General features: G+C 32.7%; 1 protein-coding gene across 10 annotated transcripts in view; it reads right to left on the bottom strand.

Annotated features, from left to right (window-relative positions):
* USP25 (ubiquitin specific peptidase 25) overlaps window positions 1-16,181 on the bottom strand; it is a 132,693-nt gene that overhangs the window by 70,409 nt on the left and 46,103 nt on the right. For all 10 annotated transcript variants that reach the window (XM_032352690.1, XM_032352715.1, XM_032352698.1 and 7 more), the window contains 2 exons: window positions 13,904-14,066; window positions 6,055-6,141 (listed from right to left, as the gene is read on the bottom strand). In XM_032352690.1, coding sequence (XP_032208581.1) covers window positions 6,055-6,141; window positions 13,904-14,066 — 250 coding nt within the window. The remainder of the gene's footprint in view (window positions 1-6,054; window positions 6,142-13,903; window positions 14,067-16,181) is intronic.

Below are 16,181 nucleotides of genomic sequence, written 5' to 3'. Positions count from 1 at the left end.
TTTTCATTTCTCTTAAATAAAAACTTGGAGAGGGCCTAGGTTGTATGCAGATGTCTTTAAGACACAACCAAACTATTTTTACAGAAGCGTTATACTATTTTATGTTCCCACTGACAGCATAATGGGAATTCTAGGTCCACATTGTATAATATTTGGATATGAAATATATATATATGTATATACATATATATACACACACACACACATATGATTTTATTTATTTATTTGACAGAGAGAGACAAAGCCAGAGAGGGAACACAAGCAGGAGGAGTGGGAGAGGGAGAAGCAGGCTTCCCCGTCAAGCAGGGCGCCTAATGTGGGACTCAATACCAGGACCCTGGGATCAGGACCTAAGCTGAAGGCAGATGCTTAATGACTAAGCCACACAGGTACCCTGAATTTTATATATATATATATATATATGGTGGGGGGGGGGGGGTTCAAGATTTTATTTATTTATTTGAGAGAGAGAGCGTGAGAGAGAAGGTCAGAGAAAGAAGCAAACTCCCCATGGACCAGGAGCCTGATGTGGGCCTCGATCCCAGGACTCCGAGATCATGACTTGAGTCAAAGGCAGCGTTTTAACCAAATGAGCCACCCAGGTGCTCCCTGAATTATATTTTTAACCAGTTCTCCCAGTGGGTCCAATGTGGCACCTCTAGTTTTAATTTGCATATTTCTGTGACTACTAATGTCTAGCACCTTTTCCAGTAATAATTTACAGTCTTCACACATTCTTTGGTGAAGTACCTGTTCAAATATTTTTTCTAATAGGGTAGTAAGTTATCTAATTATTGAGTTATGCAAGTTCTATATATAGTCTAGACACAATTCCTTTATCTCACATATGTTTTGCTAATATTTTCACCTACTTGTGGTTTCGCTTTTCATTTTGTGTTTTTCCAAGATTACAATTTTTTAATTTTGATGAAATCCAATTATTCAGTATTTCCTTCTATGATTTGTACCCTTGTTTAGTCCTACTTAAGAAATCTTTTCTCGGGCACCTGGTGGCTCAGTTGGTAAAGTGACTGTCTTCAGCTAAGATTGTGATCCTGGAGTCCTACATCGAGTCCTACATCGGCAGCAAGTCCGCTTCTCCCACTGACCTCTCTCCTCTCATGCTTTCTCTCTCTCATTCTCTCTCTCTCCTAAATAAATAAATACAATCTTAAAAAAAGAAAAAAGAAATCTTTTCTTAACCCAAGACACTAAAATTTTCTGTTTTCTTCAAAAAATTTTATAGTTTTAGTTTTCTTTGAGATCTATCATCCATTATTCATTTTTCCATATATTTGAAAAATAAATGTGTTCTGTAAGGGTTGAAGATTATCTTTCTGTCTATGATACCATTAGTTTAAAGGATTTTACTTTCAAATTGTTTTGTCAATTTTAATTGAAATTAACTCACCCTATATATGTAGGTCTATTTCTGGACTCTATTCTGTTCTATTTATCTACAGAAATATCTTTTCACCAATCAGAATGTCTGAGAATTGATTCCTTCAATATTGTCTTTCTTTTTAAAATTACTATGGCTATTCTACATTCTTTGATTTTCCACATAAATTTTATATCAATTTGTCAATTTCTATGAAAAAGTCTGCTGGGATTATGGTTGAGATTGCATTGAAATCTATAGATTAAATTGGGGATAACTGATATCATAACAATACTGAATCCTCTGATCCTTGAACATATCTCCTTTAATTTCTCTCAGCAATACTTTGTCATTTTCCATAAAACTTTACCCTAACAGTCTATACTTCATGCTAATGTGCATAAAGTATTTTTTAATTTGAATTTCCCATTTTGTGTTATTAGTAGTTAGAAATACAATCTATTCTTGCATGTTCCCTTCCTGGAGTCATTTTTTGGTTCTAGCATCCTTTTTTTATTTGTTTATTAGAATTTTCCACACAGTCATATATACACAAAAGGAAAGCTTTTTTCTTCCCTTTCCAATCTTTATGTCTATTTCTTTTTCTCGCTTTACAGTACTGATTAAGGACTCTAGGTTACTGTTTGGAATTAAATCTTTGCTTGTTCCTGATCTTTGGATCAAAGCATTCAATTTTTCACCATTAGGTGTTATACTAGTTGTAGACTTTTCATAAACAATATTTATCAGCATAAGAAAAGTTTCTTCAATTTCTAGTTTCTTTGAGATTTTAAGATACATTAGTTTTGTCAAATTCTTGTTCTTTCCCTACTTAGATGATCATCTGGTTTTTCTTCTCTACTCTGTTAACACGGTGAATGACACTGATTTTTTTTTTTTTTTAAGATTTTATTTGTTTATTTGACAGACAGAGACCACAAGCAGACAGAGAGGCAGGCAGAGAGAGAGAGGGAAGCAGGCTACCTGCCGAGCAGAGAGCCCGATGCGGGACTCGATCCCAGGACCCTGGGATCATGACCTGAGTCGAAGGCAGCGGCCTAACCCACTGAGCCACCCAGGCGCCCATGACACTGATTTTTGAACAGTAAATCAATCTTGCAGTTCTAAATAAAGCCGTTGCCAATGAAGTAGCATCCTTTATTGGTATTTCAGGATTCAATTTGCTAAAAATCTGCTACGACTTTTTGCTTCTGTATTCATGAGAAATATTGGTCTTAGTTTTCTTTCCTTGAAACATCTTCTATTTTGGTTTCAGGGTAATGCTGGGCTCCCAGAAAGAACTGGAAAGTTTTATCTTTTCTTCAAGTTTTTTGAAAAACATATAGAGAATTAGTAGTATTTCTATAATTCACCAGTAAACTACTTCACTGCTGAATTTTTTGCTGAGTAGGTTCTTAACTAAAAATTCAATTTTTTAATGTAATATAAGGATATTATGTTTATAATATTCCACTATTCTCTTTAATTTTCTAGAGAATATGTAGTAATGTCCTTCTCTTTCATTTTTTTTATATTGCTAATTTTTTATATTGCTCAGTCTTCCTAGAAATTCATTAATTTTACTGACCTTTAGAAGCAGCTTTTGGTTCCATTAATTTTCTCTACTTTCTCATTTCTATTTCAATGACTTAGCTCTTTATTATTTTCTTTCTCCTACTTTCAAATATTAGTGTGCTTTTTTTTCTAATTTCTTGATGTGCAAAAATGTCACTAATTTGAAACCATTCTTATTATCTAGTGTGTTTAGTTTGTGTATTTTCCACTAACCACTGCCTTAGCTGCATCCCTCTAATTTTGGTATATCATATTTTAATTTTTATTGTTTAAAACATTCTAAAATTTCCCTGATTTGTTCTTTGCCTACTGGGTTATTTAAAGGTGTATTTCTTAATTTCCCTACTATCAGGGGGATTTTCTAAATATCTTTCTGTTGTAAAACTCCATCTTAATTACACCATGGTCAGAAGACATACTTTGTATGCTTTGAATCCTTAAAGATTTACTGAAACTTAGAAATCCAATCTTGTTACTTTATTCATAGCTTAAAAAAAAATTCCAAAATGCCTTTGTTATTCATAAAATTCAAAACTCCTTCAAGTATTTGCTCACTGGTATTCAACTAAACACATTCCCTGTTCATTTGCTTCTCATCTCTGAGTAGTGGAAAGTGTGGAAATATTGTTTATTTGAAAATATCTGCCCTTAAATTGACTTTAATTAATATAACCTTATGAGTAATAAGGCTTTAGCTATTTATATGGACATTACCTCTATTATGAACTTATGCATCTTTGCTTACTCAACATTTAACATATTTTGTCATCAGTTTGTGACTTTTAATTTAAGAGAAAAGACACTATGGGTGGGAGTTTGGGGAGGGATGAGCTGTTTACAGTGAGAACCCATCTTTAAATTTCTAGTAACCTCACAATTCTCCTAGACATTAAAATTACAAACAGCACGATAAGTATTTATGTATAAAATTAGTTTCAACCTCTAGAATAACCAAGCCTACCTAAAATACCAACTGACTTCAAAAACTATATCTCTTTTCTCACTCAGTATGTATGTAATATTCATGACTGATTCACCTACGGATAAAAAATATCTTTAAAAAAAATCCTAATTAGCAATGCATGCAAATGACATCCCTGTGATCTGACCAAAATGATTCCCACAGGTATTCTATATCTTAGCACATTATTTTTCAAACTCAGTGCAGCAGTTTTATACTTATATTTATAATAATATTTATATTTATAATATAAATATATAATATTTATATTTATAATAATAAATATAAATTTATTATTAAATGATAAGTGGTAAGTAGTCACATTAATACCTTTTTAAAAACCTGTGTCTTTTATCACCTCAGTTGAATGTAGCACCAATCAGTGGCTGAGAACTACCTCTAGGTCACACCTGTTTGTTTAGAAATGTCAAGTTATAGCATGTACTGATGGCACCATGCCAGATTAAAGAATAACCTCATCTACGGAACCATCTTTTATAAAATTGCACGGAATTCTTCTAAATAAGTATCCTTTTCAGAATGGAAGTAGAGATCCTTTTGATTCCTTAACCTGAAGGGACCCCTAGACATGCTGCCCCTTCCGCTGAAAAAAAAAAAACAAATTTATCCAGAAAGGTGTTGAAGATTAGATTTATATATTTTCCTAGTAATCAGCTGAACAATTTTAAAACTAGCTCTGGTATGTAAGAATGGACATCATAATTATTTTTTAAATAGAAATATAAAATTGACTTGGTCTTACTCAACATTTTAAAGAATAAAATAAATTAACTCTGTAAAGCACTAAAATCCAGAAACAAAAAAGAAAAGGTCAACATACATATGAATATATAATTAGAAGAACTATTTCCAAATAATGTCATGTAAATTTTAAATCTACTTCAACTGAGAGATCAGAAGAGAGAATAGTGATTATTAACAAGCTGCAATAAAGAGAAGCAATAGTCTAAAAAGTTTCATGCAAAAATGTATTGAGTGAAAGGGCTTTGCTTAATTTCTCTGAAGGTCTGTCAAGGGGTTGTCAAGTGATGTTGACTCCCTTTTTGAAAATGGCTTGTTTACCAGCCTGATGCTTTCTAGCTCAGAGATTATAGCAAAAGCAAGCTATAAATTGTTACATTCCCACTAGCTTGCATTATAAATGTTCCATGTTTGTAGAACAAGTAGTTTTCAAATTATACATTAAAAGAAAAACATGATTTAATTATGTATCATTAATACAGTTAAGTCACACAAAGTTCAACACTTTACTGAAACCTAAAACTTTAACATCTTTGTGAAACCAGTCCCCTTTAGGGCTACAATTTCTTTATGACAAGGTACCTAAAGCCTTAAACATTTATATACATCATCTCCATAGTTAATTTTTTTTTACTAAGTATAAATTTCTGCATCAGTCCTATCTTTGAAAAGCTAATATGAATACAGTAAGTGACATCATCTGAGGCACTTACTTACTACGTACTAGGCACTTCTAAACCTTTGTATATTTTACGTCATTTAATCCTCATGACTCTATAAAATAAAAACTATTATTATTTACATACACTAAACAGACAGGTCAAACCCTGGGTCCACAGCCAGAATACCCAGGCGATCTAGCCCAAGTTATCTGTGCACTCTGTCACATTATATTGTCTAACAGCATTAACTTACAAAATAGAAGTTATAGATTTGCACTGCAAAGACAACCAGCATAAAACTAATCTTTTAAAAGGCTTATCTATACAAATAGTTGAAAAAATTTTTATTCCCATAAAAATTTCAGGAGGCAACTGAAGAAAGACCTTGATTTATAAATTGAAACCTATAAAGTTTACTGAAATTTGACAGCCCCCAAAAAAGAAAAAAGCAATTACTAAAGTGACACAAAAAATTGACATATTACTGACACACATGGGAAGAAAAATTCATGTTTATAATATACTGATGAAGAATAGAAAGTTACTGTAGTAACTGAGATTTATGGATTGATATCCAAATTTAACAGTTCCAGATTTGAAGAGACAAAGTGCTCCCAAGTCAAGCACAAATAAAAGAAAAGGATGACATATATATATATATATATATATATATATATATATTTATTCTGCTTAAAAATCTTTCATAATTTTACCTTTTGGTTTCGGGGTAAATCTTGAGCATTTGACGGAGGCTTGTAATTCAGAACTAATCTTCTAAATTCCAAAAGATTGAATAATGACTGAAAAAGAACAACAATTTAAAAAAAACTAAGAGAAAATTCTACTAACAGAACCATAAAAATATGACTGGTCTCAGAGATTTATTTTTGACTATACTACTTACACACAGGATTGTTGCCACTAGCACAAGACCTATTAGCTCCCAAAGAAAACGTCAAATTTCTTATCTACTAACACACTATTCTTGATCACTAACAATACTTATTGTACTGGAAAGCAGAAAATTTTATGTGGACAATTCAAAATATCTAGTATATATCATATTATTAAAGGCTGTCTTTCTTTAGGTGCTTAATAACCAGTTTCCTCAAAAAAAAAAAAAAAGGTGGACAAATGCAAAGTCTAGAACTTTTTAGACATGTCATGTTTATTGAGTTATCTTGAGGTACCAATTCTACAAAAATATATTACAAATAAATTTATGGGCTAGTTGCTAAGTGACAGAGACATAAAGAAATTACGTATTATCTCTATGCTCATGGAGACACAATAGCCTAGAAAGGACACACATATTATAACAATAGAAATTTGACTCCAACATACAATAATATTAATCACACAGAGTATGACAGCATACGAAAGATGCCCATGGAAAGGCTTTCTAGAACTGTTTTTTAATCTATAGCTTGTAACACATTGTCATCATGGTGAATATCTGTTTAAAAAAATGAAATAAAATACAATTGAAAATATTAAAACATGTCATGCCTAGTAAATACACCACAGAATACTGTTTGCAAAATTTTCACTGTATGCATTTTACACATACATATATGTGTCAAGTGCTTTACAATGTAATAAGTATTCCTTTCTGGGAGTCACAATTTATAAACCTTGAAAATCACTGTACAGGAGGCAATAATGTACAAGGTCCGAGCAAAGCTGTGTAAGCCAATATGATAGAAGATAAAGGTAACGCCACAAAACAATGATAAAACAAGGTTTTGTTTAGGAGCTGGGTGTTGGGAAAACTGGCCCACTATATATAAAGAAACAGAATCAGATACAGATCTATATAGATATGGACGTGCTTTAAAGACCTAAATATGAAAGGAATATCATAAAGCTAGTAATGGAAACTATAGGAAAATATTTTGGTTATCTTGTAACCTGTAAATATTTAATTAAACAATATGAATACATGAGATAATCCATTTATTCCCTTAATAAAAATTTATGAAGCATCTACTACATGCAGACATGAGGAAGACAGGCCACAGAAAAATAAAACATACTGAATCTCTGACAAAACAGGAATAGTATGGAAAGTGGAGAGTATGCAGCCAAAATGAAAAAGGAGCCGAGAAGCATGTGCTTTCAAACATAGCTGTGTACCAGAGTAATGGTGGAATTTTTAAAAGTACCTAAGAAGCCTCTCAACAAGGATATAAGGTACCACAGAAAACTCTGAAGTACATCAAAGAATCAATGGCAAATTTCAAGAAGAACAAAATTAGCAATTCAGATCTTGATGTACGATGGGGTTACATCTAGATAAACCCACCCCAAGTTTAAAATATCATTAAGCTGAAAATGCATTTTATACACCTAACCTACCAAACATCATAGCTTAGCTTAGCCTAGCTCAAAAGTGCTCTGAACACTTGTACTAGAGTACAGGTGGGCCAAATCATCTAACAGAAGCCTATTTTAACAAAAGTGTTGATCTTCTTGTGTAATTTATTAACTTACTGCTTTTAGGAGAAATTTAAACAGGAAAGAGAAAAATGACAAAATAGGATAATCCCAATCCCACCTCCTTGCTCTAAACTCCCATTGGGAAACATTTTCCTCCTTCCTGAATACCTTCCTGAATAATTGGGATTTCTTCAGGTGTAGGTCTGCTGGTGATGAAGTATTTAGCTTCGGTTACAGTAAAAATTGTTTTTCTTCATTTTTGTACAATTTTTGCTGGTTGGAGAATTCTAGATAGCCAGTTATTTTTTTCTAGCACTTTGATGACAGAATTTCTATTGGTTAACAAGTCAGCTAGCTGTTAGTCAAGTTCTGTTTCTTTATAGAGGTAATAAAGGCATATCTTGTTTTACTGTGCTTCACTTTGACATGTCTTGCAGATATGGTGTTTTCTATAAATTGAAGTTTTATGGAAACCCTGTATCAAGAAACCAGCACGTTTTTCCAATAGCACTTATTCATTTTGTGTCTCTACGTCATATTTTGGGAATTCTTACAATATTTTAAACTTTTTCACTATTATTCTATTTGTTATGGTGATCAATGATCAGGGATTTTTAATGTTACTAATGTAATTGTTGTGGGGCTCCACAAATCATGCCCAAAAAGACGGCAAACTTAAGCAGTAATGTTAAGTGTTTGATTGTTCGACTAACTGTCTGTTCCTTTCTCTCCTCCTCAGGCCTCGCTATTTCTTGGGACACAGTAATGCTGAAATTAGACCAGTTAATAACCCTACAATGGCTCCTAAGTGTTCAAGTGAAAGGAAGATTCAACTGATGTGGCAAACTTCACTACCATCTTATTTTAAGAAATTGCCACAACTACCCTAACCTTCTGCATACACCACCCTAGTCAGTTAGAAGCCATCAATATTGAAACAAGACACAATAAATTATCTTTTAATTAAGGTATGTACATTGTTTTTTTTAATGTAATCCTACTATACACCCAATAGTGTAAACATAACTTTTATATGCACTGAGAAACCAAAAAATGCATTTGCCGCATTTTTTTAAGATATTCACTTTATTGTGATGGTATGGAACAAAACCCATGTAATCTTCAAGGTATGCCTGTACATCTTTTTCACCTTGCTACTTTTAGGGTTTTCTCTTTGTCTATAGTTTTCTCCATTTTATTATGATGTGCCTTGGCATAGTATTCCTTATATTTATGCTACCTGATTCCTACTGCTTCCAGAATCTGTGGCTTGATATCATTTATTAGATTTGGAATATTCTCAGGCATCTCTTCAGTCATCCTTTTTTTTTTTTTTCTTTTGCCCTGTTCCCTTTTTACTCTCCCTCTGGAACCATAAATACACTATGTTATAGCTATTCACCAAGCCCAAAGTATCTCTTTCATGCTCTTATCTGTATTTCATGCCTTTAGTCTGAAAATGTTCTTCAGACCAATTGTTCAGTTGACTAATTCTCTCTTCAATTGTGTCAAATGTACTGCTAAAGTCACCCATTGATTTCTCACCTTTATTTTTCAGTTCTAAAATTTCTATTTTGCTTCTTCTTAGTAGTTTACTTTTCTACTGAAATTCTCAATCTTGCTTTTAATTCCTTGAGCATATTAATAGTTGTTACAACAATCTAAATTTCAGGTTTCATATTACTGGTTATATTATCTTAATCTCTGGATATGCGTGGATACAGCTTATTTCCTGGTATGACTGACTATAACTGATTTGAGTACCAGCATTTATTTTTACGTGAAAAGTGGAGAAAATTCTAAGTTCTAGGTAATACTACCTTCTATCAGAATTTGCATTTCTTTCTGGCAGGCAGCAAAACTGGAGCCATCTGCAATCCCAGATCAACTTAATCCCAACAATTATGAGATAACGCTGGGATTCAAAAACTATGAAGCCTGGCCTATTTTCAATTCTCATTAATCCAAGGTTCTAGCCCTCTAGAACTGAATGAAAGTGTTAACTACTACTCCAATTCTGTACAAAACTTTGCTTACCTTTGCAGCCACTCAGCAGCCCTTCTGAAATTGCTTCAAGGATAATTAAAATCAACCCAACATATGAATTTTATTCTAAAAATCCTATTCTCTCAGACCTTAGCCTCAAAATCCCAAACTGCTTTAGTGTTATGTGACATAGTCTTCAAAAGTTGATTTGTTCCCGTTGTTTTGGTTTGACTGGCTCAGGTTCCAGCAAAATATGACCAGGTATATACAGTCTAAAACTACTTAATAAGCTATTACACAAAGCAGAACTTGTAACCATTAAAATAAATCATGGAAATTAATGTTTTTAAGTCACTAACACTCTATATCCTCAATCACAGTTATAATAGTATTGTTCAACATATTTCTTAAAGAAAGATGGGAAAGGGTGATTGTCACTACTGCCTAAATTGTGTTTGTGACTGATGCACCCTGAAAACAAGTACCCTTTCATTCAGTTCAAAGCTAAAAGGTATTTATAAAAATTTTGAAGAGCACTTGGTAAATGGAATTTGGCTAAACTCTTGATAATAACAGAAAGCTATAAGAGATGAGATTTCAAATAACTTGTGGAAAACAAAGAGTGATAACAAGAGAGAAAAGGGATATAAACTGTTTATAATGAAGATACTGTGGAGAAGCAAGATCAATTCTCCTTAGTGGATTAAAAAAAAAGGAACAGTATCACAAAAGTTCAAGGTAAGGTAGGAACTGAAAACACATGGCATGATTAAAAGATAAAAGTCTGTATACAGAGCAGTTAAATCCCCATGTCCTTCCCAATACAAAAAGGTCAGACAAATACCACCTCCTTCTGTGGGATATAAGATATTTAGTCTTTGGATATAATTGAACTGAACTGACTTGGGGTCAGAAAAATCAGTCATAGTGTGTGTGAGAGGGAATAAAGATTCAGGGCTACAAATAGAAGGATTAAGTAAAACTCTGCAAAGTGATCCTCAATCAACCTTCCCACAATCTCCTTTCTCTCAGGCCTGCTTTGGCAAGCCAGCAATCGGTGCTTAACACACAGAGAACAGGAATCCAGCTTGGACTTGATATGGAGAAAACTTCTGTGGTAAGAGGAAAGAAAGAGAGAGAGAAATACAGCTAATATGTTTACACATATAGAACATATTAATAAGACCATAACAGAGATGTATTTAGAAAATTTTAAGAATAAGTATATAGAAAATATAAAGGAAAAAAAAAAGGTATTTTCCTGACAACACCAGGAAAACAAAGGATTATAAAGAGGTACACCCAGTAAATCACTGTAATATTTACAAAGTCATAAAAAATGTGAACACTGACTACCAACTATCTTAAATTTATGATATAACTATGTTGGGAATAAAAGGAAAGGTAATTCTGGGTAAGTGAAATGACAAAACTAAATCTACATTTATCTCATTAGGAATGCATGTCATTTAGGAAAATGAAGATAAAAGGAAAAACAGCTATAATTGGTAGTTGCTATTAAGAAGCAGAACTATGTAGCAGGGAGGTTTGGGGCAGATAACTACTGTTTTTCATTATAAGCCTTTTACTGCTGTGGAATTTTTGATTCTCTTTGAACTAGCTACTTAAATTCTTTTATGAAAATTTAAGATTTAAGAGCAAATAATGTGGATAAATATGTTAAACGGTATCTTAACATCTTTTGAAAACCTGCAGCATCTTCCCAATTCCATTCATCATTAGGGTGATAAAAGCATCTATAGTTCAACACTGTATTATATACTGGTATAAAACAAGAACCTAGAAGATGTGTTCTCTGCCTTCAGGATGCTCATATTTTAGTGAACCTGGAGTAACATGACTTTTGAGTAAGGGACCCATATCCTTTATCTTGCAACTCACAACACTTCTGAGTAAGAAACAGAGCTTGAAGACTTAATAATAGGAACAGTAGGTCTATAATAGAAGTAAACTGGGGCTGTACAAGGCAAACTGAGAAGGATGAACACCTTACTTCTGAGCATCTCAGAGGCATCCAAATGCAAAAGGTACCAAAGGTCACCATGGGAATCTATGAATTATACCCCAAACTAGCAAGAGAGGAGTATACTTCTAAGTAGCTACTTCATTCACTGATATCCTAGTAGAGAAAAATCAAACCCCAATATTCCTTTCTAGGTGTAAATTCCTGGATAAAAATAATCCTGACTAGATAAGGGGTTAACGACCAATCTAGGATAGTCAGCCTAATATTGCTAGCATCCAAAAAATTATTTAAGCCAACCTCTGTCCCATCTTCTCTTTGCTTAGAGTCCCTTTCTGATATAGTGTCCCTTTTCTCCCAAAATATTGGTCCCAGTTCCCACATAAAACAAGTATAAAGCTATACCCTCTGTAGCCTGTGCCTACTACCTATTTTGCTGTTAGAGGTTTACTATCCACATAAATTTCTATAATTGGCCGATGTACTTATAAGGAAAAGAAGTCCCAATCGTTTCACACTAGTCCTGCCAACTAAGTAAATTCCATGCCTGAGAAAATTTTGTAATTGAAACTTTATAGTACATTTACATCATAGTTTGAACAAGTTCCAATTCACTTGGAAAATACAATAAGAAACTTCCAACACTAACAGAGATTTCCTGCCCAACTTTTCTTTCATAGGTGAAAAATTCCATTTATGATGATAAACTTTTCTGTCTCAGATGGGATCTGTGAAATTAAACAATAATTTCACAAAATGAGAAAAATAAAAAATGTTAATTGCTAGAGATGAAAATGAAATGCTACTTAAATAGCATACAGTAAAATTACATTAAGAAAAAAAAAAAAAACCTGAAGTGATCTTTTGACAAATTTTTCTGCCCACCCACAATTTTCCAAGGCAGTATAATGTATTTCCACACACCAAAGCCAATGATCTTCATTATAACCCAAACTTTTCAAGGCTAGAGGTCACTTCTAGGTTTCCAGATTTCTCAAAAAAGTAATTTAAAAATATATATTAGTAACAATAATCCCAAGAACCCTATACTAGCCTGCGTTAGAACACTACCAGTTAAACAGCCACTACATTAAGGTAAAATTTAGAAATCAGTAAAATTACCTCAATTTCAAATAGAACAAGCAATTTTTTCCAGTCTACTCTCCTCCCCACCAAAAAAACACCAAAACTTTGAAAAGTAGAACAAAAGCTAGGATCAGCAAAATACCACTTAAAATATTTTCCTAATGGTTAATAATAAAGAGTATGCTATTATTCATAGATTGTTTTAAGGAGATTATTTAATTCAATATTTTATAATCTGATGGATAACATTATCAATGTCTAATGGAAAATGGTAAAGAATTCATGACAATACTCCTATCTCATAAAAGAACTAAAAAAACAAGAAAACTAGCACATATTAAGATACATAACTATGCATACAAAAAATTTCCATTTTAGAATAAGGATCTCAAGAAACAATTGTTAAAGGCCTTCTAAGTTAAAAAAAAGTATTACTTTTAATTATCAGTATTTATTCTTACATCATTCTCACATACACATTGAGAATTATGTCAGTCTACACCTTCCTCAAATAAAATGTCTCCTTACATTAAATGAGACAAAATGAGGAGTATTAAGAGTATTTAAGAAGAGCATTTAATATTAAGAAGAGTATTTAAATGACTATAATTCTATTAATAACATTAAGAAGAGTATTTAAATGACTATAATTCTATTAATAACATTTTCCAATATATAAAAAAACCTGATTTGATTACCAACAACAATAAATTCAGATCCGATTTCATATCTTGGTTATCTCCTTCTCAAAATCTGCAGAGAATTACATACAAAGACATTTTTCACTCTTTCCTCGCTGACAACAATTCCTACTAGCAGGGAGGGAGGAGAGATTAATTCCAAATAAGTGAAAGGCGTAGGCAGTGCTCTCCTGTCAAAACTCCAAACTGGGGTTAAGGACAAGGGAGAAGTGAGGAGTCCTACAATCCACAAATTAGTTCCTTTGATAGAAGGGCATATTCAAACCTTGTCTGCATTTATGTTTAAAGTACACAATCTGAAAGAAACACAACCCAACCCACTTTCCATTGCTAACCCCCAAGTAAGATCTTCATAAAGATCCTTACCTGAATAACAGCACTAAACCAGCAAGTATTGCCAACATTCTTTAGTCCAACAGGAGCTTTGTCTTGCCTTTTTCTATCATAAGGGTTTCGAGAATCCCTCCAAACTTCTGTAGGTGTTCTCTTTAAACATGCTTTATTTTCTGCTATGCTGGCTTCAAGAACTCTTTAAGCAATGGGGAGAAAATTATGAAAAAAAGAAAAATACAGCATTAATTTCATGCCACACAGTAGGAAATAACATACCACAAATAGGATCTTAATTAGTTAAGTTCTGGACAGTGAATTTGGGAAAGCACTATCAAACACTAACTTTATTGAAGTAGACTTTAGCTTTCTTTTAAGAATATAGCAATGGCAAACACACCAAGTGAAATGCACTCTTTCTTAGGAAAAAAGGAAATCTCAAATGCACAAAGACAGTGCTATAAAACAGAAAATGTGTTGTGTTTCAACAAATTCAAGGTTTAGTTCAAGGAAAACCGCACCAAGTTAAGTTTTCTAAGAAATCACTACAGTAAATATTTACAAAATAACATAATGACTAGTCTTCTATAACAATTACTTTGAATCATCAGGAAAACATTAAAAACTAAACAAACTGCACTTTTACTCCTGACCATTAAACCCCTTTGCTATTAAAAAAAAAAAAAAAAAGCTAAGGTAAATTCTAGGATTCCTCTCAGTTATAGAGATCACTCTATGACAGCTAACTAGAGAGAATATGTGTTTACTTCTTCACCCAAAAGTTGACCTACGTTCATATCAGAATAATAAAAGGTTTACCTCTCCAAAATAAGTTTACCTACAGAATACTTTAAATACATCTAAACATAGCAAGAATAATGCTACTTTGCTTACAGTAGCATTTACATGCTGTTCTTGCTCTTACACATGTCGCAACATGCTGTAAAATCCTGATTCCCGCATCTGAACTAGCAAAGCATTTTGCCTGCTCAAGACATGTTATTAACTACTCTAAATAAGCATAGGTAATACTTAGGTGTCTTAATCAATTTTATGTTAATTTAAAAAACCTCAGCAACAATGGGTTTTTCCAACATTTGGCTTAAGAAAATCTCATTCATGCTAAATCATTTTTATTTTAAAGGTTTTGCCCTATCGGATTAATATCAAATTAATATAGCTATATCCCTTAATTATGGGGACAAAGCAAATTATACTCCTTTCTCTAACAGTATTATTTTCAACATGATATTAGATATAAAGCAGTAGGATTCAAACTTATAATTATTTAAAGTAACTTATGTGAATACAGGATACAGCCTTTCTTTGGGAATCAATGAAACCACATCCCAAAAAATAGCTGGTTAACAACAAAATGTTATGTTACAATGCAAAGATCGAAGTACAGTCACACATTTAAAAATGAAGAGTTTACACCTCTGTAAACTATTACAACTGATCCAACATAAGCAGCAGTACTCTGCCCAAAAATCAGCTCTCACATGCAATCACAGCCCCTAGGAGAATTTTTCTTATAAACTACTTGCCACTAAAAGGTAGCACAACTCCTTGGAAGATATTTAGTTAGATGAATTGGGACAGAAGAAAATCAGAATTTATCTAGAACATTCCACTGACACCGAGTTTCCAAGAACATTAAGGGGAAGATAAAAAGTAAAAAAGCCAACCCGAAAGACTTTTTATGGTCAAGCTGTACTGATCAGCATAATATAATAAGAATAAACAGGAACAAACTGATTTTGTACAAGGCAACTAGTTTATGCTCAAAAGAGAAAAGTTAATACATAGTACACAAAAGGCTAATGTAATACAAAAGACTGCTGTATATTAGAAGGTATATTTAATTTTTTATTGACTTTTATAATGAGTGTTTTCACGACAATTTTGTTCTTTTTGTAATGTATGTGTGTATTTAGAAGTATAAATAAAGGAAACCTATTTCCAACATGGTAATTAGAGATGAATGAACTGAAATAAGCCATGAGTTCCAGAAAAAGTAGCAACAATACCACAAACAGGACAGAAGAAGTAACACCACTGGTCATATATAAAAGATATCTTCAATTCAGTCAAATGGTAGATCTCATCACTCATTATAACAAAAATATGGGGTTTAAGGAGATACGTTAATTTTAATATTCCTTAACCATACCCTATGGCAGAACTATCATACTAAAAGATGTGGATGAATGAATGCCATGACTTTGTGATCTTCTTGATTTAGAGCTTATAACAGAGTTTTGTATCACCAGGGACTTACAACATACTTCAGTAAGTTTCCCAACACTTCTTC

Source organism: Mustela erminea, chromosome 1 (assembly GCF_009829155.1).
Source record: "Mustela erminea isolate mMusErm1 chromosome 1, mMusErm1.Pri, whole genome shotgun sequence".
NCBI lineage: Eukaryota > Metazoa > Chordata > Mammalia > Carnivora > Mustelidae > Mustela > Mustela erminea.
The sequence above is the reverse complement of the archived record's forward strand: the minus strand, read 5'-3'. Positions and strand labels throughout refer to the sequence as shown.